General features: G+C 40.5%; 1 protein-coding gene and 2 long non-coding RNA genes across 7 annotated transcripts in view; all 3 read right to left on the bottom strand.

The window, feature by feature from the left end:
• The window catches only part of plekha6 (pleckstrin homology domain containing, family A member 6), a 28,151-nt gene extending 13,888 nt beyond the window's left edge, over nucleotides 1-14,263 (bottom strand). The window contains exons 1-13 of one of the 4 annotated variants that reach the window (XR_011310335.1): nucleotides 13,713-14,263; nucleotides 11,007-11,191; nucleotides 10,120-10,692; nucleotides 8,375-8,861; nucleotides 7,057-7,143; nucleotides 6,211-6,264; nucleotides 5,200-5,271; nucleotides 4,564-4,644; nucleotides 4,081-4,230; nucleotides 2,671-2,766; nucleotides 2,240-2,351; nucleotides 2,002-2,141; nucleotides 377-544 (exon numbers count right to left, since the gene is read on the bottom strand). Coding sequence is in view for 3 of the 4 variants with exons in the window: in XM_069688337.1 (XP_069544438.1) it covers nucleotides 377-544; nucleotides 2,002-2,141; nucleotides 2,240-2,351; nucleotides 2,671-2,766; nucleotides 4,081-4,230; nucleotides 4,564-4,644; nucleotides 5,200-5,271; nucleotides 6,211-6,264; nucleotides 7,057-7,143; nucleotides 8,375-8,861; nucleotides 10,120-10,692; nucleotides 11,007-11,128 (2,142 nt within the window). In the remaining variant the exon portion in view is untranslated. The remainder of the gene's footprint in view (nucleotides 1-376; nucleotides 545-2,001; nucleotides 2,142-2,239; nucleotides 2,352-2,670; nucleotides 2,767-4,080; nucleotides 4,231-4,563; nucleotides 4,645-5,199; nucleotides 5,272-6,210; nucleotides 6,265-7,056; nucleotides 7,144-8,374; nucleotides 8,862-10,119; nucleotides 10,693-11,006; nucleotides 11,192-13,712) is intronic. The other 3 variants (XM_069688337.1, XM_069688339.1, XM_069688338.1) reach the window with 3 other exon arrangements.
• Nucleotides 14,264-22,365: 8,102 nt separating this feature from the next.
• On the bottom strand, nucleotides 22,366-23,013 carry LOC138614766 (uncharacterized). 2 transcript variants are annotated; one of them, XR_011310334.1, is made up of 3 exons: nucleotides 22,924-23,013; nucleotides 22,607-22,803; nucleotides 22,366-22,410 (listed from the first exon to the last, which is right to left on the bottom strand). It is a non-coding gene; the product is annotated as an uncharacterized lncRNA (long non-coding RNA). The 2 variants fall into 2 exon arrangements; XR_011310333.1 differs by having other exon boundaries at nucleotides 22,370-22,488; nucleotides 22,627-22,803.
• Nucleotides 23,014-23,537: 524 nt separating this feature from the next.
• On the bottom strand, nucleotides 23,538-24,896 carry LOC138614764 (uncharacterized). Its single transcript, XR_011310332.1, has 6 exons — nucleotides 24,854-24,896; nucleotides 24,547-24,644; nucleotides 24,292-24,393; nucleotides 24,133-24,211; nucleotides 23,815-23,933; nucleotides 23,538-23,694 (listed from the first exon to the last, which is right to left on the bottom strand). It is a non-coding gene; the product is annotated as an uncharacterized lncRNA (long non-coding RNA).
• Nucleotides 24,897-26,634: the final 1,738 nt, after the last annotated feature.

Genomic DNA, 26,634 nt, shown 5'->3' on the forward strand with positions numbered 1-26,634 from the left:
CTGTTTTTTTCTGTCAAGATGGGGTGCTGAGTGTACATTAATGAGAAATAAAATGAACTTTTTTGATTTTAGCAAATGGCTGCAATGAAACAAAGAGTGAAAAATTTAAAGGGGTCTGAATACTTCCCGTACCCACTGTGTATATATATATATATATATATATATATATATATATAAGTTAAAACTGATTATGCCTGTGTCTCCATATTAGACAGAGGCAATGAGTGCATTTGATCAAATGAAGCTTTGAATGAGGACAAATGTGTAATTTGTAGAGATGAGAGGTCTTTGATGGCGTACAAGACTCCACATTATGTTTTCAAAAGATTACAGTGGACAACAGTTAGGACAGGGTGAAGGGTAAGCACCTAAATACCTTTCTGATGTGACAATCTTCACCATCAAGGTAACCATCACCGATTCCCAAGCTACGTAGCCAGGCGGTGCTGTCAAAAGGCAGGGGGGGGACGGAGGGAGGAAAGGTAAGGGAGGGCTCCAACGGGTAATAGGACTTGGGGAGGGGAGGCCTTGGGGGAACACTTTCCTAGATCACCATAAGGGCAGGAGGGAGTGAGGAAGGAGAGGAGGGACAGGAAGAAGAGAGAGTTCTGCACATCAGGAGAAGAGACAATAAGCCAACGAAAGCAGAGCAGAAAGGACTCATGGTACTGATCATGTGACACGGCTCTTCATCCATGTGGAGGAGTTAGACATGAAAACCCATGAGGGTCATGAAGTACTGACCCTGGCAGATTCTGGGAGTTCTCATGTCCACAGTCCATAAAGACTGTCTGATAACACGTCACTGTGAGAGTCATTACAATAGTATTATGTAATATAAAATATATAATATAAAACTTGTCATTGGCCTTACTGTGCTGCAGCTTTGAGGTCGGTACTAAAGCCAATAGATTTCTTAGCCATTAGCAGCACTAACCTACCAGGTACACAAGTATCTGTCTGAAACAGATTTAATATCTTTAGCAATCACCAAATAAAATGTTTAAAATATTTTCATACAAATATGGCCAAAGAACAGATGAAGTGTAAAATCACCAGTCAGCTATAAAGTGTAGTAAATCATTTTCTTTAAAGATGTGTCTGCATGAACACTTTGCCTGAATGATCCGACTGTTTTATGATGCAGATCACTGGATTCATGCCGAGTTCCCCCTGATCGTTGGGGTAAGTCAGCGGTCGACCACCTGCCCCAGCATGGTAGAAAGGTTGAGGAGCTAGTTGGGGATGGTGTTGGCTTTCAGGGCTAGCACCTCTAAAACAAGGGCCTGATTGTGAGTAAAGATCTGAGCTGTAGCAAAAGGACAAAACTTCAGTCTGACTGGAGTCCTGCAGACGCAGGATCTGTGACTCAGGCACAGAAACGTGTCTGTTGCAGGACACATTTGTGAGGCCAGCGTGGCACCCTGCTGAGAAGTGGGTTGGATGGGAGTCTGGATAGACGTCTTTTCTGAGGCCAATCTGGACTTCTTTGTTGCAATCATTTGAAGTTAACCAATTAACTTCCTGAATGTCAGAGTGGGTTTGGACTGAGTCAGAATGTTGACTGTTGAATGTTGAGTCCCAGCATTGTACATTGAGGGAAGTGATGTGTTCTTCTGCTCTGGCTCTGTTCAGATCCAGATGTGGTTCAAACTCTGAGTTGCTTCTGATATTTTGGTCCATTTCCTCTAATACAGGGTCTAATGTCCTTAAAGACTCCCTGATATTCTGGAAAGTGAGAGTGGACTTGGGAAATATGTATTCATGGGTTTCACAACCATAGAAATTGATATGTTCTGCATGCAGGGGCACATCAGCTTCTCTATAACTTTTAGGTCTACAGCTATGCTTCGGCTCAGTTTGGAAATTAGGCAGCAGGCAGGACATGGGACGAGGTTTGGATCTTCTACGCACTTCAGGGATGTTTCTAGATTCTGAGCGTAGGCCTGTGCCGGGTGTTGGATTAGGGAGGGTCCCCCGCTGGGTGTGTCCGGTGCTTACCTCCGGGCCCAGCTGTTTGGTGGGGGAGGTCTGGCAGACGGGCAGTGGGGAGAAGGGGCTGAGCGGGCTGGTTAGGCTTACTGAGCTCAGGGGACTGGCTGGACTATTGGTGCTAAAGGAGCCCGATGCACCGCTGGCCACTGTGCATGAAAAAGAGAGAGAGGGAGGGTGGCAGGGACTCATTACAATATACATGATGGAGACAATAAACGTGATTATTTTCCAATTCAAGTGTTACCTCTGTGCTTGGCTGTGTCAGTGCCTCTGGATGAATTGTTCTTGTGTAGTCCCTCTAATACATCCTGAACTCTCCAAAACTCTTTCTGGATGTGTCTACGAACTAGTTCACTCTGCAAAAAGACAAGAAAAGGTCAACTACTGTCTGTTAGCAGAAAAGATTCCCTGTAAACGTTAGGTAGATGGAATATTTACAGTTATGTTCAAAAGTAATGGCATGAATTTATTGACTTTTTTGGAATATTTGAACAAACATATACAGCCTTTAATTTGCATCACATCCTCAAGACCTCATAGTATTTTATTCATGAAATTTTGAACACAAAAAAGAAAGAACCATGTCTTAATCATTGTTTCATGAAAGACTTTTCATATGAAAATAAATAACTTTACAGTTTGCCTTTCAGGACAAACAGGGCTGATGGCATTTACCTGAACTCCTGCATTAAGCTGCTCCCATAAATCTCCATGGATGGCGTTGGCCTCATCCTCTAATGCTTCAAACTCCATTCGAGTGGTGGTTAAAGCCTAAGAGAGGTAGAAATAAATACTCAATGAATATGTCCAACCTTCGCTTTACATACATCATTCCTGTTTGCAGGTGTCTAAATGTATAGTTGTATGTACCTTGGTTTTGATGTCATAGTTCAACAAACAAAATAATGCATACATTAACATATAACCCTGTTTCCAAAAAGTTGAGACGCTGGGTAAAATGTAAATAAAAACAAAATGCAATGATTTGCAAATCACATAAACCCATATTTAATGGAAAACAGACCAAAGACAACATATCAAATGTTGAAATGGAGAAATTTCATTGTTTTATGAAAAATATCTGCTCATTTTGAATTTGATGCCAGCAACATGTCTCAAAGAAGTTGGGACAGGATCAACAAAAGACTGGAAAAGTTGTGTAAAGATAAAAAAAAAAAAAAAAAAAATTAAAAAACACCTGGTGGAATATCTGACAATTAATCAGGTTACCATGGCAACAGATCAGTAACATGATTGGGTATAAAAAGATGATTTCAGAGAGGCAGAGTGTCTCAGCAGTGAAGATGGGGAGAGGTTCACCACTCTGTGAAAGACTGTGTTGGAAAATAGTTCAACAATCTAAGAATAATGTTCCTCAACGTAAAACTACAAAGAATGAGTGGATTTCATCGTCTACGGTTCATAATATCATTAAAAGATTCAGAGAATCTGGAAAAATCTCTGAAAACCAGGGACAAGGCTGGAAACCAATATTGGATGGTGGTGATCTTTGGGCCCTCAGGCAGCACTGCATTAAAAACACACTATTCTGGAGTGGAAATCACTGCATGGGCTCAGGAACACTTGTGAAAACCATCGTCTGTGAACACAGTTCATCGCTGCGTCCACAAATGCAGGTTAAAACTCTCCAAAGAAGAAACCAGATAGAAACATGATCCAGAAACACCGCTGCCTTCTCTGGACCCGAGTTAATTTAAGATGGACTGAGGTGAAGTGGAAAACTGTCCTGAGGTCTGATGGATCACAATCTGAGATTCTGTTTGGAAATCATGGACGCTGCATCCTCCAGGTTAAAGAGGAGAGGGACCATCCAGCTTGTTATCAGCTCAGTTCTAAAGCCAGCATCTGTGATGGTACAGGGATGCATTAGTGCACACGGCAGGGGTAGCTTGAACATCTGGAAGGAAGCATTAATGCTCTGTGTGTGTGTGTGTGTGTGTGTGTGTGTGTGTGTGTGTGTGTGTGTGTGTGTGTGTGTGTGTGTGTGTGTGTGTGTGTGTGTGTGTGTGTGTGTGTGTGTGTGTGTCACAGATAAGATTCTCTACAGTTTGTTCAGTATCTTACGCTGGAGGCATGTGAGAGCTCTCCTCGAATGTTAATCAGCTGGTTCTGCTGAGTTTCCTTCTTGAACTGCAGCTTCTCCAGGATTAAAGGCTGCTTGTGGTAGAGCTCCATTTCTTGATGAGTTGCCATCAGGGATTCCTCCAGGTTGTCCTGGGAAAAGCAAACATGGCATCAGGTACAGATTCTCAACTCATCACTTTGTATTCAGGTTTACTATACTTGAATGTAAAAAGGTCCCATAAAACCGCAGCACAAAGTACAGCCTTGAAACAACAATTGAAAACAATCCTGTTGGATCGCATTGCATTTAATATTCATTTTAATTTTCTTACATATGGTAAGACAAGATAACGTTTACAGGTTTCCTCCACTGTAACAAACCATCACTGTTGTGCTCAGAAGTTTTAAGAATACAGATGACTTGACTTAATAACACAAAACTTTTTCTGAAACACACGGTATAATATAGTGAGGAATATGTACCTTGTCCATTCTCAGTCTGTGGACGACAGCCTCGTGGTCTTTCAAGATTCGGTTCTGCTCACATAGTCGACCCAAGAGTTTCTGAGAGACAAAAGGCAATGCGTGGTTACCTGGTGTATTTGTAAAAAAAAACAAAAAAAAAACAGGGAGGAAACATGAACCAAAGAAAGAGAGCACACCAAAGTATGTGTGCGAGTCCATGTTTACAGTGGAGGACTCCAATTATCTGACACCAGAACGTTAACCCACATGGGGGGCAGTCAGTGATGTTGATCAAGCATCTGCATAAAACATAAGGACCGTGTGGCACCGCGTGGCCTTTAGACATCATTGTGTACTGCAAAGTTAAGATTAAGGGCCGAGACTGCAGATCAAAACATGCAGACAGAGGTGTTCACATTCTTTTGGCTCATTTAAGTGAAACCAGATTGGGTCCAAACTGAACATATGACGGGACCGTATATGAAACACTGGAAGGCTTTTAATTTGACACAATAGCTTTTAATGTGAAAAGGATACAGGATGCAGTGGCATTGAGCTGAATAATGGTGTAACTTTATCACTCACTCAGTGACAGACAAGCATGTTTAAAAGGCTCCACTGTTACAGTGTGGCTCATGTAGGTGTGAATCTTACACTGGTTTCAATTTCATTGAGCTTCAGCGTGGGATGTAATTCTCTGCTGTAGACATCGTGGAAGGGAGGCACCTATGGAAATGGAGATGGAAAAAATCATCTAAACGATCAACACCGAACACTAACTGAGCACAATTTCAGTATCTATATTTAGTTCTTCATTGGGAGGAAAGTAAAGCTTCATCTAATCAAAAAGTCCTGAAGATGAACATTTATAAGAAAAGAAGTATTAGTGTGAAGTTTCTACTGAAGTGTAGTCGCTAATCTGAACAACATGGTGCCTTCAGCCTAAAAAAAACTCCATGTTGGCAGACGGACACATCTGCATGGTGCCTCATCTCTAAATGTCACAGAAGCCCTTTGGTTCACGACTCACAAAAAAGAACAAAATAGACATGTCATAATAGATGTCAGGACTTTGGCTAAAAAAAAGTCAAAAAGAAATGGAAGTTGTACTCATGAGCCTGTCATCGTAATCTGAACACAGTTGTTACATCCACATCTTTAAAATGTCTAAAACCAGACTGACTGATGGAGGAAACAGGAGGATTTATGACTTTATGTCATTTGACTGATGCCTGAAACAATCACGACTACGGTAACAGTATGAATGGAAAAATGATGATACACACTTTTATGGATGTGACACATTAAAGGAACAAGGTGTATGATTTTTTTTTAATGATCCCTGTCGATGTGTTACAGAGAAGTCTCCTTTTTGCTGTTGAGGATGAGCTCTTCACCAATTAGGTGGCTTCCCTCGAGCACCTGGAGACTGAGCTCAGATCACAGAGACTTCACAACAAGCCTGTGCCACAGGACGGTTGGAACAATGCTACAACTGTGTAAGGAGAAGCTCGTCATACTTTTTAAATCGAATTTACAGACAAGCATCCCATAAGAAGAAGGTTCGAAAGAGACTGTAATAATGTAATATGGGGACTGACGACACCACCACTGACCGGGAAACAGTGTGTGATGGCAAACACTACCTTACGTGTGTCCTCCTACCTGTTGGTCTAGGTATTCCAGGTTGCGCTGGAGCTGAAGGTCTAATATGTCCTCCTGAGCCAAGCAGCATCAGTGACAAGCATGGAAATCACACAGACACATACTGAACAGACAGAAGACTTTCAGATAAGACAGCAGCAAAGCAAAGGCCCACGAGCAACCCGCCAATCACTCAGGCGGTCCACAGCTACTTGCATGTTCTGGGGCTCTGCGTCTTCTTCAGGTACTTTCTTTTCACTAATATACACTTCCTGTCTCATGTGATGTCATCATGATGTCACACAGCGCTACAGCCATCTTCTCAGAAGGGTCCTGGGTGCATTTAACTTGAATAAAGTGGCTCCTCTTATCGGGGATAAGAGGATGGACAAGTTTTATTTTCTGTCCTCAGTGTTTCTGTCATTTTGAAGAAACACAGTTGCTCATGAAAAACAGCATTTTAACTGTCAAGTGTGTCATAATCATCTGTCAAATGTGTTCCTCAAGGGAGCAATAAAAACACCCACAAATACACTGATTACATTATTATATTGCTATTTTTACTGTTACTGAGTTTGTTGTCACAAAGTTGGCCACACGTACTCGTGGCCTCGGCACACCTGTGTTTGGCCTGTGTCTTACATGTCAACCCACACACATACAGCCACTCACATATGCACACAATAGTGGTCCCAGAGGTGTGTTAGTGACAGGAGAGCAGAAATCAGTAGAAGACAGAAAAGGCCAAGACAGTGTGATATGTTCAGGATGAGGACGAATAGAGGAAAGGGGAAAGAGTACCACAACTACTGGAGACTGAGCTTAAAACCACAGGACTGCACATGACAGCACATTAGCAGGACATACCATTTTACTGTGGATAGAAGGGGATACGGGATAGTTGTGGTGGTATAATCCTTGGCTTAAGGACCTCCTATCACCAGGGTAGTCATACTGAAGGGAAAGGAAAGGTGATAAGGAAAGAAGGAAGGGACAAATGGAGGCAAGAATGAAAGTTGTGAGAGTGGAGCCAGACGAACATGCTTTCAGGACATTGAGCCAATCTCTCGTTCTTTCATTCCTGTTGACGTTTCACAGATGGTTTGTACAACTAGAGGCTATTCACAGGCTTTCCAACTAAATTATATTCTAGAAGTGAGGTTGAAAAAATGACATGGAATTTGTTTTTAGATTTTTAGTGTTTTAGGAGAATGATGTTATTTCTTAACCTGGACTCTATTTGCTCATCATTTGGAGACAATCTATTTTTAAAAAGTTGCTCAAGTATTGAGTGAGTGTTTCAGCCGGCAGCCATCAAACAAACTGCAACATCATGCTGTGGGGCAAATAGGGCCCATCAATGTAGGTCCACTAACAGAGAATGTTTCCACTGACAGACTCTGATTCAGATTGTTAATAGAATTTTCTGACAACGTTAGCTCGTTATTTTGTTGACGTGCATCAGTCTGCATGAAAGTATTACAGGGCAGTCAAAGAGCCAGTAGTATTGACTAAATACATTACGGCCACTCTGCAGCAGGTCTCTGCACCTTTTTTTTTAAACTCTTTTACACTTTGTGTAACACAACAGACTGCTCTCTCCAACTTTCATTCAAGTTTCGTCTTTCCTGCAACAGCTCACCAATTCAGAGCTAAACTTCAGCTCCTGGTCGGAGATTTTTTCCATAAATTTGTCTGAAAATTATTTTAGGAATCAGAGTCTGTCGGGGCAAAAACAATTATGTTTAGTGGCAGTTGAGTGGAAGGCACAGTTGCCCCAAAGTATTACATTGGAGCCTGTTTTGCTGCCGCCGGCTGAAGTCCTCTCGCTCACGACTGGACCAATTTTATAAAAAGCATTGTGCCCATTAGTCAATCGAACCCGACATGATGTGAGTCCAGGCTGCCTTTAATGCTAATCCTCAGTGATACATTTTATTTAATTTCCTAATATCATAACTTTTGTTCAGATTATAAGGAGACAGACTGGACAAAATGTAGATTTTAGGATAGAAAATTGTTGGTTGTGGTCGATTGTTATAACCAAGACCTTGTGGCAGCAGTTAGCTTTATATACAACTATAAACACACACACACACACACACACACACACACACACACACACACACACACACACACACACACACACACACACACACACACACACACACACACACAGTTTTACCTTCGGAGAGCTGAGGGATCTTCTCAGGCTGTAGACAGATGGATCAGCATAGATAACATCCTCCCTCATCCTCCCTGCAAACCGGTCGAAGCGGGTGGATGGGGATCGAGCCGGCGAGGCAAAGCTGTGTGGCACCGGTGAGTAGGGCCCCCCTGATGATGAGGATGGTGACCTCGGCACAGACCTGGAGCGAGGCTGGATGGACAAGCGTCTCATGGATGTCTCCATCCCACCATAATATTGCGGCCCCCACGGGTCTCGAGACATCTGTGATCCATACAGCTGATGGGGTCCATCTCTCAGGGAACGCCGCTTCTCCTCCACAATCCAGCGTCGGTCGAACCCCCCCACAGCAGACAGAGAGCAAACACTGTCCGGTCGGACCCCTGGTGGGTACAGAGGGTACTCGTCCACGTACTGGGGGCCACCAGAGTAGCCATAAAAGTCAGCCGAGACCCCGCGGTTCACTGGGTAGTAATGAGATGGGCTGGGAGGACAGGAAAAGTAGGAAATTATCAAATTATCAAATATCCTGTAAGACATGAAAATAAGACAGAAAGACATCCTCATCTTGTGGAGCCTCTGAATTGTGTTAAATGATGACAAGAGGCTTTGATATAGACTGACATCACACTGCATTATAACACAAGACTCATGATACCTCAACAAGTAATAACTTTATTCATTTTGATGAAATTTTTAATGAAGAAATGTTATACTCGGGTATGTGCTTTAACGTGATCAGCGCCTCGGTCCTGACCACAACATTGTTGTGCCAATAATCAAGTTAAAACTCCCTCCAGTGTGATATTGTGATTATACAAGTTACCATCTAATTAAAACATGTAAAATCTAAATGTGTTTATATTGTGGAACAATTCATTCTTAAAAATATAAAGCATTTTGTTAGCGTGATCTCCGTTTCCATGGCAACACATGGGGTATGACTAACAACTGGAAAACAATCAATCACGTCAGTAAACTCTTATGTAATGTATGCAATGTTTCCTACTCCAGGAAGTAGTCAGACCCTTAGCAACCACCTAGCAACCACCTGGCAACAGAGAGGATTTCTAGTCTCCAACTGAATAAATACAGAACATAGAAACACTAAACTGCTCAGCTAGTTCAGTCTAGTTGGAACAAAGATATCTGATGAACAAAGATATCTAATGAACAAAGACATCTGATGAACAAAGATATCCATCGACTCATGTGTTTTTAACATTTCACCACCGTGTCATGTGTTCAAACCAAACCGGTCCAGCTGGCCACCGCTAGGATTGCAAGTGCGTGACTATCCGTGGTGTTACGGTACGGGTGCTCGGAGAGACCAAAAAGGACCAAAAGAGACCCGACTTCACCAAATGGGTCATTTAATAGACCTATAACAAGTAGAGACTACATTATTTGACATATTATATGAAATTCTATTCTAATTATATATTCCCATTGTTGGGTTTCTCTCTGTGATGTTATGGTTAATGTAATGTAAACCAATGGCAGTTCAGTGCTTTAATAACATTTTTCAATGTTACTGCATGCTGTAAAAAGAATGACCAATAATGAACATGTATTAAGACACCTGCATGCACCTATTGAAATGATCACTTTGGAGAGTCACTGTGAATGCCATAGCAGGACCATTACTGTTCAGTATACCTGACCACAGAAGTACCATCTGAAACTAAATGAAATAATAACAACACCTGCAGAGAGAAAGAGCGATAATGTTTCTGATCTACCTGTTGATGTCCTCCTGGGATGCTACGCCCCGTCGCTGGTTAACCCACTGTTGAAGTTGGGCCATGGAGCTCTTTCTCTGGGCCACCCTCTCTGGTGCTGTCCTTGGCACAAAGCCCCTCCTCAGCACCACGTTCTCCTGCTGTTCTCTTGGATCATGTGATGGGCCAACACCCACCTCTGGGTGTCCCTGAGCAGCACGATGTCCACTGTAACTCCTGGAGAGGGGGGGTTTGCTGTTGTGGGGCACGGTGGTAGTAGGGCTATACGTGCCCCAACCGTTTGGATGGTGGTTTGGGGGAGGGGCATGGTTAGGACCAGCTCTTCTCCCCTCATCTTCCCCTGTCTCTGCACCTTCTCCTGGCCTGCCAACTTTCTTTCTTCCCTCTTGATCAGAGCAAGGTGTAGAAGGCGGAGGGGTTTCCAGGCTGTTGACCCCATTGATATTTGAGGGGAGGGGCAGGTCACTGTCAGTTTCATTCTGTGGTTGTGTGTATGGATGCTGCTGTGTTTGTGGGTCAGGTGCCTTGGTCACCATGGCGATGTTGAGGTTAGCTATGGTGTCCAAGTTTGTTCTGTGAAGATTGAAAGAGAAAATGTGTGTGAATAAACTGTTTGTTTTTAGATTATAAAGGCAGAAGAGAATAAATCTGTTTAAAAATGGAAAAATCAGGATAAAGTAGTCAATGATAAAGTAAATAATAAAGTAGTTAATGAGAAAGTAAATGATAAAGTAGTTAATGAGAAACTAGTCAATGGTAAAGTAAATGAGAAAGTAGTTAATGAGAAAGTAAATGAGAAAGTAAATAAGAAAGTAGTTCATGAGAAAGTAAATACTAAAGTAGCAAATGATAAAGTAGTTAATGATAAAGTAGTCAATGATAAGCACCTCTGTGTCAGCTGACCGGTGACCTCTGCAGCCTCACTCATGGCTCTGATCCACTGCTCCTGTTCCTCATTGTTGTCTGTGCTGAAGTAGTACGTCCTAGTTCCAGCATGCTCCGCCTGCATGCAAAACACAATGGGACCATTCAACTCCCCGGCCTCACCTTCCTCCTCCTCCTCCAGCCACACCTGCAGGGTGAGACAAAACAAACAGAGGCAGTGCATACATAACTTAGTCAGTTAGTATTCAATATTCTCACCATGTAGCAGCAGCAACTTTCTCTTCTCATGCAGCTAAGAAGTTTAACACCAGATACGTCCATGTAATATACTGCATCCAGAAAGTATTCACAGTGCTTCACTTTTTCTACATTTTGTTATGTTACAGCTTTATTCCAAAATGTATTAAATTCATGTTTTTCCTCAAAATTCTACACACAATACCCCATAATGACAAAGTGAAAAATGTTTGTTTAAAATGTTTGCAAATCTATTAAAAATAAAGAACAAAAATATAACGTGTACATACGTATTCACAGCCTTTGCTCAATACTTTGTTGAAGCACCTTTGGCAGCAGTTACAGCCTCAAGTCTTTTTGAGTATGATGCTATAAGCTTGGCTTCTATTTCTGGGCAGTTTCTCCGATTCTTCTTTGCAGGACTTCTGAAGCTCCATCAGGTTGGATGGGGCGCGTCGGTGCACAGCCATTTTCAGATCTCTCCAGAGATGTTCAATCGGGTTCAAGTCTGGGCTCTGGCTGGGACACTCAAGGACATTCACAGAGTTGTCCAGATGACACTCCTTTGTTATCTTGGCTGTGTGCTTCGGGTCGTTGTCCTGTTGGAAGATGAACCTTCGCCCCAGTCTGAGGTCCAGAGCGCTCTGGAGAAGGTTTTCATCAAGGATGTCTCTGTACATTGCTGCATTCATCTTTCCCTCCATCCTGACTAGTCTTCCAGTTCCTGCCGCTGAAAAGCATCCCCACAGCATGATGCTGCCACCACCATGCTTCACCGTAGAGATGGTGTTGGCCAGGTGATGAGCGCTGCCTGGTTTCCTCCAGACATGACACTTGGCATTCAGGCCAAAGAGTTCAATCTTTGTTTCATCAGACCAGAGAATTTAGTTTCTCATGGTCTGACAGTCCTTCAGGTGCCTTTTGGTAAACTCCAGATGTGCCTTTTACTGAGGAGTGTCTTCCGTCTGGCTACTCTACCATACAGGCCTGCTTGGTGGAGTGCTGCAGAGATGGTTGTCCTTCTGGAAGGTTCTCCTCTCTTCACAGAGCAATGCTGGAGCTCTGTCAGAGGGACCATCTGGTTCTTGGTCACCTCCCTGACTAAGGCCCTTCTCCCCCGATCGCTGAGTTTGGCCGGGCGACCGACTCTAGGAAGAGTCCTGATGGTTCAAACTTCTTCCATTTACGGATTATGGAGGCCACTGTGCTCATTGGGACCTTCAATGCTGCAGACATTTTTCTGTACCCTTCCCCAGATCTGAGCCTCGATACAATCCTGTCTCGGAGGTCTACAGATGATTCTTTGGACTTCATGTCTTGGTTTGTGCTCTGACATGTCAACTGTGGGACCTTATATAGACGGTGTGTGCCATTCCACATCATGTCCAATCAACTGAATTTATCAGGTGGACTCCAATCAAGTTGTAGAAACATCTCAAGGATGATCAGTGGAAACAGGATGCACCTGAGCTCAATTTTGAGTGTAATGGCAAAGGCTGTGAATACTTATGTACATGTGATTTTTTTTTTCAGTTTTTATTTTTAATAGATTTGCAAAAATTTCAAAACATTTTTTTTTCACATTATCATTATGTGTGTAGAATTTTGAGGGAAAAAATGAATTTAATCCATTTTGGAATAAGGCTGTAACATAACAAAATGTGGAAAAAATTAAGCGCTGTGAATACTTTCCGGATGCACTGTACAGCACCATCATCATCATCATCACCATCATCATCATCATCATCATCATCATCATCGTCATTATATCGCATCATTACATTTTGGGGTTTACTTTGCTGAGATCTGAAAACATGATAACATATGTTGGTGTTCCTGAACACTAAGAAACACGAGCAGACAGATGATCAGACAGGTTGGAAACAAACAGTTTATCCAGATGATCTAAATCATTTAAATGTGGAGGTCAAACACAACATGAGTACCTGTTGGTAAAACCTACACTGCATCAAAAATGGAAGTGAAAAGGAAGTTGCAAATTATTTATTTATTGGGCTTAATAAAAAATTTTGATTCATAATACTTTACTTCCTTTCTCAAAGTTGTCTGACCGATTTTCTTTTTGATGATGGCCCCATGTTTCCACAGTTAAGCTGTTGTTATTGGTACAATTAGTAAAACTGACTATAAAAATAAGACCCAAGTTATGATGAGCTACAACTATATTGAATAATATCCATTTACAATCTTCTGTGCATGTTGTTCTTGAATTAAAGGTACACTCAGTGATTCTGTGACACTTCCAAATATGACTACAAATCCCTGACATGACCATAGAGGTTCTGCTGGTTACAATAACAGAAGCACAGGGTGTAACTTTGAATCACAATATATGAACTACCCAACAATCTGTTGGCATCCAAGCGGCATGCAGACATGCAGATAACCAACAGAAGTATGCAGACAAGAAGGTTCTTACAAAGGTAAGGAGACAAAATATCACACCGTACCTATTGTGCTCTCAACTACAACAGGAGACAGTGAGGGCCAGCAGACCTCACAGGGGTGGATGAAGGTGGACGGGAGAGGAGACAGTGAGGAGGGAAAGGTTAAGGGTCATAGTATCAAAGGTCATTGTTCACTACTGGTTAACGCGCTGCTCGGCTCCAAATCTGTAATGTTTAAGGAGAAAGATGGTGGAAAAACTCGGGGCTTTAAAAACCTCAATATAAAAATGATTCATATAAATTATATGAAGAGGTTTTGGCACTCTGAAACCAGCAGTGTGTAGGATTTGGTGGCATCTAGTGGTGGGTTTGCAGATTTCAAGTGTAGGTTGCAAAATTCGCAAAAAACATGACAGCCCCTCCTTGGAACCTGTTTGGTTTGTCCCTTATGGGCTACTGTAGAAATATGGTTGGAAGAGGACCTGTTCCCTGAGTAGACATGAAGGACTCATTGAAAGGTAACGAAACCACAACGATTCTTAGTTTCAGCTGATTATATACAAATGAAAACATCGTAGTGCAGTGGCTGTTAAAATAGCCTGTCTGGCATGTGATTGTCTGGCTGGTGGTGATGCTGTGTAGCTAAAAGGTCGAATGTGAAGACACACTCGACTGGAACTGCTGCTGCACAGCAGGTCCCCCCCCCACCCACCCCACCCCCCCCACCCACCGCGCTGCACAGCAGGAGCACTGAACGCATTTTTATTCAAGTATATTGACATCAAATGTTTAACGTGTCCAAGGCACCAAATTCAACAACACACATTCCCAGCAACACATACACACACAGTCTGAAGCAGATGGCACAAAGGGTTGTGGAGATATGTATGGAACAAACAAACAAACAAACATATATACAGAGATTCATTGCATTATAGTTTCATTATATCGCAGATCCTCCTTCATCCTACAAACTGTCCTTTAACAGACAAACTAAAACCATTATTTCATTGCATGTTCTCCCTGTGCTTGCGTGGGTTCTCTCCGGGTTCTCCGGCTTCCTCCCATCATCCAAAAACATGCACCTCAGGTCAGGTTACCTGGCGCCGCGCTAGTGGCAGCCTGCTGCAGCAGCTCCCCCCTGAGAGCCCCCCTGCTGTAGTGAAGAAATTTCCCCTCGGGGATTAATAAAGTGTATCAAATCAAATCAAAATCAAAATGATTCAGCTCATTCTGTGTTAAATGAAGAGACGTTTTCCTCAGTCAGTTAGAGGACAAACTCTGTGTGGGTGGACTAACGTCTACAGGACACTCTCATGTTTGACCAAAATAAAATGAATAACATAAACACAGCAGAACAGAAACATGAATAAATGCTGCAATGAAGCCATAACTATTGTAATATGAAAGCCTGAACAATTCCACAACTGTACCACAAGAGGGCAGCACCAGCAGAGAGAATGGACAAAGAAGCTGTTTACTCAGCATTAGCTTCTTTCTCTGACTGATTGTGCCGTCACCACCTTTCAAACCTCTCTACAGTAACAAAAACAACGTAAAAATCTTCATCACCAACTGCATGTGAGCTCCAGACTGCTGCAGATCCTGAATCACCCTGTGGTCACATCCACCACCACGGAAATACCTTTTCTTTGTCATATTTATTATACTATATTTATTTATATTATGTTTTATATTATTAATATTATATTAATATTATGTTTTATTTACAAGTTGTAGTTACATCTGTCTGTCTGTGTGTGAAGACAGTGATGCTGTCAGTGTGATGACTGACAGGTAATATATTCAACCTTGGTGGCTGAACACGTGTGTGTGTGTGTGTGTGTGTGTGTGTGTGTGTGTGTGTGTGTGTGTGTGTGTGTGTGTGTGTGTGTGTGTGTGTGTGCGTGTGTGTGTGTGTGCGTGTGTGCGTGCGTGCGCAGAGGAGCAGTACCGTCATAAGGCTACAGGCGGAAATGATGTCACTGATAAACAGGAGTCATTTCCTTCCACGGTGGAGCACTGTGAAGCTTCGCCTCCAGCAGTGACACAATGTGATGCAATTGGCTGAAATGGCTATACAGTAAGAGGCAGCAGTAACCTAGCAACAGAGGCAGGGAAGTGTGTGTGTGTGTGTGTGTGTGTGTGTGTGTGTGTGTGTGTGTGTGTGTGTGTGTGTGTGTGTGTGTGTGTGTGTGTGTGTGTGTGTGTGTGTGTGTGTGTGTGTGTGTGTGTGTGTGTGTGTGTCGTCCTTCCTTTGTTCAGACATTCAGGGAGTCACAGAATGAAGGAGAAAGAAACAATGAACAAAATCAACATTATCTCTCAGAGATCTTTGAATCACAAACATTTTACACACATTTAGTGATATTTAATGTCGAATTTAAGAAGGGATCAAAAAGAAAGAACAAAACAAAATGACAAAAAAGAGATTAGTTGATAAATGAATCATGAAGCTGTAAAGAACAATACATGAAGAAGGAGGAAGATGAGAACTAAGGAGTGAAACAAAAGGTGAAGGAGGGACTGATGAAAGAGTAAAAATAGGAAGTTCAAGAAAGATGAACAGGTAAAGAAATACTCAGGTGCTCATTAACTGCTCTTTAAGAAAACACATGTAAAGAGACCAAACACAAGCACATCTTCACAAACAGTGGAACCAGTCCACGTCCCTGTGTGTGCGTCACTCTATTGTTTCCCCTGCAAACAGTTGCTGTGAACTCCACGTTGAGAGTTTCAGTGTTCAATTGCGTTGTTCTGATTAAAACCTTCCAGTGCAGATGTTTGATCAGAAACGGATCTGCTGTGTCTGAGTGCAGTGTGCTGTGAAAAGTGGACATCCAGCTGTTTTAATTTTTTCACTATGAAGAAAGAAGCTGAGCATCATGTGCAGACTGCAGCATGAAGTGGATGCAGGAGGGCAGTGGTCCACCACCACACTCAGAGAGCAGCCCTTCAATCTGTGGTGGGAAGGCTTCAGGTGACACTTTGATGATCCAACAGTTAATATCTGCTAAATTAGTATATTAGTATATCTTCCTCCCCTGTAAGGCTCCTCCCCCCAATACCTTCACATACCTGCTGATATATCGCTAAGTTATCTTTCATGTTTGATTGACAATTCATTAATTAACTCATCACATTTGAAAATGGACCTGGAATATATGAGGACTATTACAAGGCTCATGTGACTTCACTTCCAGGTTCAGATGACGTGACAGGAAGTGGAGGTCGAGCTGAAGCAGGCACTTCCTGCTCAGGACACTTGTGTGGTGCCCAAACCGCTCGGCTGTGACATCATCACTTGTTACTCAAAAATAGAAGAATATAAGACCTGAGAGCAGAAGTTTGTTGAGCAAACACTCAGTTCGAATGTTATCCGCTAAATAAATGATCGTCAGTCATCTGTCACAGAAACGCTTCAGACTTGGTATCGCTCCCCTGTGGCGGAGGACAGTCTGACCACAGATATTTAAGGTCCTGATGACAGCTGATGTTGATAGTTGATAGGAGGTTGAATCACGTGGAGAAAAAAATAGAGTGAAGGAGGACGGGTTCAGTTGATTAAATATAATGACATTTGATATTTGTGGTAATTTCACTGCTGTATCACATGTGGGTGTGAAATCTACATGATTAACTGTAACATGAACATTGTCATGCAGTAAAGCTGACAGGCTGCACACAGCGCCCTCAACCGTCAACTGTCAGTGACTGTGCTTGCACATGTTTCGGTGTGTGTTCATTGGCTTTATAAGTCCGGCCTCCCAGAAATGCTGTGAATGCAGTTGTGAAAGCAGCAGCAGCAATGGAGTGTTCTCAGTGTCTTTACGCTCACACTGACGGTGATTGATAAACTAGAGTCTTCAGTCTTCTCATGTCAGTTTAACTTTGAGTCTCTGACTGTCCGTATCTGCAGCTTTAACACTGAATGTGAACACGGTTTAAAGTTCATCCGTGAAAACCACCCGGTCCTTCCTGAACGACATCAGCGGATGCTTCATATCATAAATACCGAGAGAACCTCAGAGTACAACTGTGCATAGAGTTACATACATGTATTATTTCTTCATGTCTGCAGTGCAGTAAAGCAGCTGATTGATGTGGCCCAAATGTAAAGCAGCTCAGCTGTCTGTCTGTCTGTCTGTCTGTCTCAGACCTACTGGACCCTCAAACCAAGCAGACACACAGGGAACTGTCAGCTTTAATCACATGTCACTTCCTGCCTGGTGATAACCCCATTCAAGGATTAAAATAGCATCACAATGATAATAGATGTGAACAGCAGGTTGGATGTAATGATCACTGCTCGTCGGTACACAAACATCCAGACATTTCAGAAGGTAAATGTGATATAAAATAATCAGGTCATCGTCAAGAAGAACTAAAACTCTCATTTCATGATACACAACACACGGTGTCCGGATTAAACTGGATAAAATCAGATAAAATCACTTAAAACCGGATAACTGTGTTTCTTGGTTGCTTGTATATTATATGTATATTATATATATAGATATATACTGTACCGTATGTATATATATATATATATATATATATATATATATATGTTGACTGTGTTTATTGGTTTGTTGTATATAATATATATAGATATTTAATGTACTGTATATATACTGTATGTACTGTGCATTTTATATTTTATATTTATATTTTTTTATTTTATTGCTTTTCTATTATATTATTCTATTCTATTATTATTTTATTCTATTGTTTCTATTATTGCTCCTGTATGTATGCTGTTGTGGCGAAAAAATTTCCCCTCGGGGATTAATAAAGTATATACCTACCTACCTAAAACTGGTTGAACCAGATAAAACCAGATAAAACTGGATAAAATCAGATAAAGCCACTTAAAACCGGTTAAAACTGGTTGAATCAGATAAAACCAGATTAAACTGGATAAAATCAGATAAAGCCACTTAAAACTGGATAAAACTGGAGGAAACCAGATAAAACTGGATAAAATCAGATAAAATCACTTAAAACTGGATAAAACTGGTTGAACCAGATAAAACCAGATAAAACTGGATAAAATCAGATAAAGTCACTTAAAACCGGTTAAAACTGGTTGAACCAGATAAAACCAGATAAAACTGGATAAAATCAGATAAAGCCACTTAAAACCGGTTAGAACTGGTTGAACCAGATAAAACTGGATAAAATCAGATAAAATCACTTAAAACCGGATAAAACTGGTTGAACCAGATAAAACCAGATTAAACTGGATAAAATCAGATAAAGCCACTTAAAACCGGTTAAAACTGGTTGAATCAGATAAAACCAGATTAAACTGGATAAAATCAGATAAAGCCACTTAAAACTGGAGGAAACCAGATAAAACTGGATAAAATCAGATAAAATCACTTAAAACCGGATAAAACTGGTTGAACCAGATAAAACCAGATAAAACTGGATAAAATCAGATAAAGCCACTTAAAACCGTTTAAAACTGGTTGAACCATATAAAACCAGATAAAACCAGATAAAACTGGATAAAATCAGATAAAATCACTTAAAACCGGATAAAACTGGTTGAACCAGATAAAACCAGATTAAACTGGATAAAATCAGATAAAGCCACTTAAAACCGGTTAAAACTGGTTGAATCAGATAAAACCAGATTAAACTGGATAAAATCAGATAAAGCCACTTAAAACTGGAGGAAACCAGATAAAACTGGATAAAATCAGATAAAATCACTTAAAACCGGATAAAACTGGTTGAACCAGATAAAACCAGATAAAACTGGATAAAATCAGATAAAGCCACTTAAAACCAGTTAAAACTGGTTGAACCAGATAAAACCAGATAAAACCAGATAAAACTGGATAAAATCAGATAAAATCAGATAAAATCACTTAAAACCGGATAAAACTGGTTGAACCAGATAAAACTGGATAAAATCAGATAAAGCCACTTAAAACCGGTTAAAACTGGTTGAACCAGATAAAACCAGATTAAACTGGACAAAATCAGATAAAAAAAACACTTAAAACCAGTTAAAACTGTCTGAATCAGATAAAACCAGATTAAACTGGATAAAATCAGGTAACGCCACTTAAAACTGGATAAAATCAGATAAAACAGGTTGAACCAGATAAAACTAGATAGAATCTGACAAAATTAGATAAAAAACCATGTCAAACTGGATAAAACCAGATACAACTGGATAAAACCAAATAAAACCAGATAAAACCTCTCAGAGAGAACATCTGAGAGAGAACTCAGAGAGAACATTTGAGAGGGAACGTCAGAGAATTCAGAGATGGAGAACGTCTGCCCACTCAAATATCTAGACGTTAGATGGGGGAACTGAGAACCATCTTTTCCTGCATGTGACTTTTATCATTGTTCATTTTCTTGTGCTTTTCACCCTGAATGTTCCCTGAGTGTTCCCTGAGTGTTCCCTGAATGTTTCCTGAATGTTCCCTGAGTGTTCCCTGAATGTTCCCTGCGTGTTCCCTGAGTGCTCCCTGAATGTTCCCCGAGTGCTCCCTGAATGTTCCCTGAATGTTCCCTGAATGTTCCCTGAATGTCAATAAGACAATAAGAAACAGAGAAAACTGCACAAAAGAAAGAGCTGTGACGAAGACACACACACACACACACACACACACACACACACACACACACACACACACACACACACACACACACACACACACACACACACACACACACACACACACACACACACACACACACACACACAGCAGAGCTTCAGAGGACAGACAGTTTGTCTCACTGAGCGTGTCCCGAGTGTCTCCGCAGTGTCTCCTGAGCGTCTCCCAAGCGTCTCCTGTGTCTCCCGAACGTCTCTCGAGTGTCTTCTGAGTGTCTCCTGAGTGTCTCCTCAGCATCTCCCGAGTGTCTCCCGAGTATCTCCCCAGCGTCTCCCGAACGTCTCCCGAGTGTCTCCCGAGTGTCTTCCAGGTGTCTCCTTAGTGTCTCCTGAGTGTCTCCTCAGCGTCTTCCGAGTGTCTCCCGAGCGTCTCCTGAGCGTCTCCCGAATGTCTCCCGAGTGTCTCCTGAGCGTCTCACGAGTGTCTCCCAAGTGTCTCCTCAGCGTCTCCCGAGCATCTCCCGAGTGTCTCCTGAGCGTCTCCTGAGCATCTCACGAGTGTCTTCTGAGTGTCTCCTCAGCGTCTTCCGAGTGTCTCCTGAGCGTCTCCATAGTGTCTCCAGAGTGTCTCCCGAGTGTCTCCTCAGCGTCTCCCGAGTGTTTCCTGAGTGTCTCCCAAGCATCTGCAGAGCGTCTCCTGCTGGGACACGCCTCCTACCACGTCAGGGAGTAAACCTGCAGGTGGAACAGGTCTCAACAGCTTCTGACAACAATGACACAACCACACTCCTCCACGAAGCTGAACAACTCAGTCAGATCCATGTTTGTTCAGTAAACGAGATAAAAGGAGATTCTTATCATCGTCACACACACACACACACACACACACAGACAGGCAGGCAGGCAGGCAGGCACATACAGACACAGACACACAGACGCGCCGTTTTAAAGAGTAGTTTTAAAAACAGTTCAACGTATTGTGAAATATTTCCAGAGAAGATCGATATTCATGTGATGTGTGTGTGTGTGTGTGTGTGTGTGTGTGTGTGTGTGTGTGTGTGTGTGTGTGTGTGTGTGTGTGTGTGTGTGTGTGTGTGTGTGTGTGTGTGTGTGTGTGTGTGTGTGTGTGTGTGTGTGTGTTTGTTCTGTGATGTAACTCGTCTTCAGATCAACTTTGATTTTATCTTTATTTAGAATTTCTTCCAGTTTATTTATAGTTGTGCTCTTTCTGAAATTTTGTCTATTTAAAACTCCCGTCTAACAGAAGTTGTTTGTTATATTTGAGTTATTGATGTGATAAATGTTGATGTTACATGCAGCGGTTTGTTAATATTAACTGCAGGAGACTGGACGGTAAACATGACCGGGTCGAGTCAGAACATCAGTGACCTGCAGGGCTCTAACCGCCGAGTGTATTTACTCTGTGTGTGTGTGTGTGTGTGTGTGTGTGTGTGTGTGTGTGTGTGTGTGTGTGTGTGTGTGTGTGTGTGTGTGTGTGTGTGTGTGTGTGTGTGTGTGTGTGTGTGTGTGTGGACTGGACTTTGCTCTGGACATGCAGAGCAGCAGAGAGGACTGTGTGTTCTGATAATTCCAAAAACATGCACTTCAGGTCTAACAAAATCAAATGACAGGTCATCATTGTAAATGAGAATTGGTTCTCAATTGATTCTACCTGGTTAAATAAAGGTCATATATAATGACGGAAGAAACATAGAGGGAAACGTTCTTATGTTACTGACCTTAAAGACATGTTACTGATCTTAAAGACATGTTACTGCCCCTAAACACATGTTACTGCCAAATAAGACGTGTTACTGATCTTAAAGACGTGTTACTGATCTTAAAGACGTGTTACTGATCTTAAAGACGTGTTACTGATCTTAAAGACGTGTTACTGATCTTAAAGACATGTTACTGATCTTAAAGACATGTTACTAATCTTAAAGACGTGTTACTGATCTTAAAGACCTGTTACTGATCTTAAAGACCTGTTACTGCCTTAAAGACATGGTACTGATCTTAAAGACATGTTACTGATCTTAAAGACGTGTTAATGATCTTAAAGACGTGGTACTGATCTTAAAGACGTGTTACTGACCTTAAAGACGTGTTACTGATCTAAAAGACCTGTTACTGACCTTAAAGACGTGTTACTGATCTTAAAGACATGGTACTGATCTTAAAGACGTGTTACTGCCTTAAAGACATGTTAGTGATCTTAAAGACATGTTACTGCCTTAAAGACGTGTTACTGATCTTAAAGACGTGTTACTGCCTTAAAGACGTGTTACTGACCTTAAAAACGTGTGACTGATCTTAAAGACGTGTTACTGCCTCAAATTCGTGTTACTGACCTTAAAGACGTGTTACTGACCTTAAAGACGTGTTACTGACCTTAAAGACATGTTACTGATCTTAAAGACATGTTACTGACCTTAAAGACATGTTACTGCCTTAAAGACGTGTTACTGATCTTAAAGACGTGTTACTGCCTTAAAGACGTGTTACTGATCTTAAAGACATGTTACTGATCTTAAAGACCTGTTACTGCCTTAAAGACATGGTACTGATCTTAAAGACATGGTACTGATCTTAAAGACCTGTTACTGACCTTAAAGACATGTTACTGACCTTAAAAATATGTTACTGACCTTAAAGACGTGTTACTGATCTTAAAGACGTGTTACTGACCTTAAAGACGTGTTACTGCCTTAAAGACGTGTTACTGATCTTAAAGACGTGTTACTGACCTTAAAAACGTGTTAGTGATCTTAAAGACATGTTACTGATCTTAAAGACATGTTACTGATCTTAAAGACATGCTACTGATTTTAAAGACATGCTACTGATCTTAAAGACATGCTACTGATCTTAAAGACGTGTTACTGACCTTAAAGACGTGTTACTGATGTTAAAGACGTGTTACTGCCTTAAAGACATGGTACTGATCTTAAAGACATGTTACTGATCTTAAAGACGTGTTAATGATCTTAAAGACGTGGTGCTGATCTTAAAGACGTGTTACTGACCTTAAAGACGTGTTACTGATCTAAAAGACCTGTTACTGCCTTAAAGACGTGTTACTGATCTTAAAGACATGGTACTGATCTTAAAGACGTGTTACTGCCTTAAAGACATGTTACTGATCTTAAAGACATGTTACTGCCTTAAAGACGTGTTACTGATCTTAAAGACGTGTTACTGATCTTAAAGACGTGTTACTGCCTTAAAGACGTGTTACTGACCTTAAAAACGTGTTACTGGTCTTAAAGACGTGTTACTGCCTCAAATTCGTGTTACTGACCTTAAAGACGTGTTACTGACCTTAAAGACGTGTTACTGACCTTAAAGACATGTTACTGACCTTAAAGACATGTTACTGCCTTAAAGACGTGTTACTGATCTTAAAGACATGTTACTGATCTTAAAGACCTGTTACTGCCTTAAAGACATGGTACTGATCTTAAAGACATGGTACTGATCTTAAAGACCTGTTACTGACCTTAAAGACATGTTACTGACCTTAAAAATATGTTACTGACCTTAAAGACGTGTTACTGATCTTAAAGACGTGTTACTGACCTTAAAGACGTGTTACTGCCTTAAAGACGTGTTACTGATCTTAAAGACGTGTTACTGACCTTAAAGACGTGTTAGTGATCTTAAAGACATGTTACTGATCTTAAAGACATGTTACTGATCTTAAAGACATGCTACTGATCTTAAAGACATGCTACTGATCTTAAAGACGTGTTACTGACCTTAAAGACGTGTTACTGATGTTAAAGACGTGTTACTGACCTTAAAGACATGTTACTGATCTTAAAGACATGTTACTGTTCTTAAAGACATGTTACTGTTCTTAAAGACATGTTACTGCCTTAAAGACATGGTACTGACTTTAAAGACATGGTACTGCCTTAAAGACATGTTACTGATCTTAAAGACATGTTACTGATTTTAAAGACATGTTACTGATCTTAAAGACATGTTACTGATTTTAAAGACAGGTTAAAGACATGTTACTGATCTTAAAGATGTTAAAAACATGTTACTGACCTTAAAGACATGTTAAAGACATGTTACTGATCTTAAAGACATGTTACTGATTTTAAAGACATGTTAAAGACATGTTACTGATCTTAAAGACATGTTACTGATCTTAAAGACATGTTACTGATTTTAAAGACATGTTAAAGACATGTTACTGATCTTAAAGACATGTTACTGATTTTAAAGACATGTTAAAGACATGTTACTGATCTTAAAGACATGTTACTGATTTTAAAGACATGTTAAAGACATGTTACTGACCTTAAAGACATGGTACTGCCTTAAAGACGTGTTACTGATCTTAAAGACATGTTACTGATCTTAAAGACCTGTTACTGCCTTAAAGACATGGTACTGATCTTAAAGACGTGTTACTGATCTTAAAGACATGCTACTGATCTTAAAGACACACCTTAAAAATATGTTACTGACCTTACTGAACGTGTTACTGAATGCCTTGTTACTGATCTTAAAGACCTGTTACTGACCTTAAAGACATGTTACTGACCTTAAAAATATGTTACTGACCTTAAAGACATGTTACTGATCTTAAAGACGTGTTACTGACCTTAAAGACGTGTTAATGCCTTAAAGACGTGTTACTGATCTTAAAGACGTGTTACTGATCTTAAAGAGATGTTACTGATCTTAAGGACATGTTAAAGACATGTTACTGATCTTAAAGACATGCTATTAATATTAAAGACATGTTACTGATCTTAAAGACATGTTACTGCCTTAAAGACATGTTACTGATCTTAAAGACGTGTTACTGATCTTAAAGACATGCTACTGATCTTAAAGACATGTTACTGACCTTAAAGACATGTTACTGATCTTAAAGACATGTTACTGGTCTTAAAGACATGTTACTGCCTTAAAGACATGTTACTGACCTTAAAGACATGGTACTGCCTTAAAGACATGTTACTGACCTTAAAGACATGGTACTGATCTTAAAGACATGTTACTGATTTTAAAGACATGTTAAAGACATGTTACTGACCTTAAAGACATGTTACTGATCTTAAAGACATGTTACTGTTACTGATCTTAAAGACATGTTTACCTTAAAGACATGTTACTGACCTTAAAGACATGTTACTACTGATCTTAAAGACATGTTACTGATCTTAAAGACATGTTACTGATCTTAAAGACATGTTACTGATCTTAAAGACATGTTACTGATCTTAAAGACATGTTACTGACCTTAAAGACATGTTACTGTTAAAGACTGATCTTAAAGACGTGTTACTGACCTTAAAGACATGTTACTGATCTTAAAGACATGTTACTGTTCTTAAAGACATGTTACTGCCTTAAATACATGTTACTGACCTTAAAGACATGGTACTGCCTTAAAGACATGTTACTGATCTCAAAGACATGTTACTGCCTTAAAGACATGTTACTGATCTTAAAGACTTAAAGATGTTACTGATCTTAAAGACATGTTACTGATCTTAAAGACATGTTAAAGACTGACTGATCTTAAAGACATGTTACTGCCTTAAAGACATGTTACTGACATGTTACTGATCTTCTTAAAGACATGTTACTGACCTTAAAGACATGTTACTGATCTTAAAGACATGTTACTGCCTTAAAGACATGTTACTGACCTTAAAGACATGTTACTGATCTTACTGATCTTAAAGACATGTTACTGCCTTAAAGACATGTTACTGATCTTAAAGACATTACTGATCTTAAAGACATGTTACTGACCTTAAAGACATGTTACTGACCTTAAAGACATGTTACTGCCTTAAAGACATGTTACTGATCTCAAAGACATGTTACTGCCTTAAAGACATGTTACTGATCTTAAAGACATGTTACTGACCTTAAAGACATGTTACTGATCTTAAAGACATAAAGACATGTTACTGACTGACTGATCTTAAACTGACATGTTAAAGACATGTTACTGATCTTAAAGACATGTTACTGATTTTAAAGACATGTTAAAGACATGTTGACTTAAAGACATGTTACTTAAAGACATGTTAAAGACATGTTACTGACCTTAAAGACATGTTACTTAAAGATGTTACTGATCTTAAAGACATGTTACTGATCTTAAAGACATGTTACTGATCTTAAAGACATGTTACTGATCTTAAAGACATGTTACTGATCTTAAAGACATGTTACTGATCTTAAAGACATGTTACTGACCTTAAAGACATGTTATGTTACTGTTACTGACCTTAAAGACATGTTACTGATCTTAAAGACATGTTACTGATCTTAAAGACATGTTACTGATCTTAAAGACACTGATCTTAAAGACGTGTTACTGCCTTAAAGACATGTTACTGATCTTAAAGACATGTTACTGAT

This window comes from Brachyistius frenatus, unplaced genomic scaffold (assembly GCF_029030835.1).
Source record: "Brachyistius frenatus isolate BFR_SWC_R1_liver_20210118 unplaced genomic scaffold, ASM2903083v1 Contig_566, whole genome shotgun sequence".
Classification (NCBI taxonomy): Eukaryota; Metazoa; Chordata; class Actinopteri; family Embiotocidae; genus Brachyistius; species Brachyistius frenatus.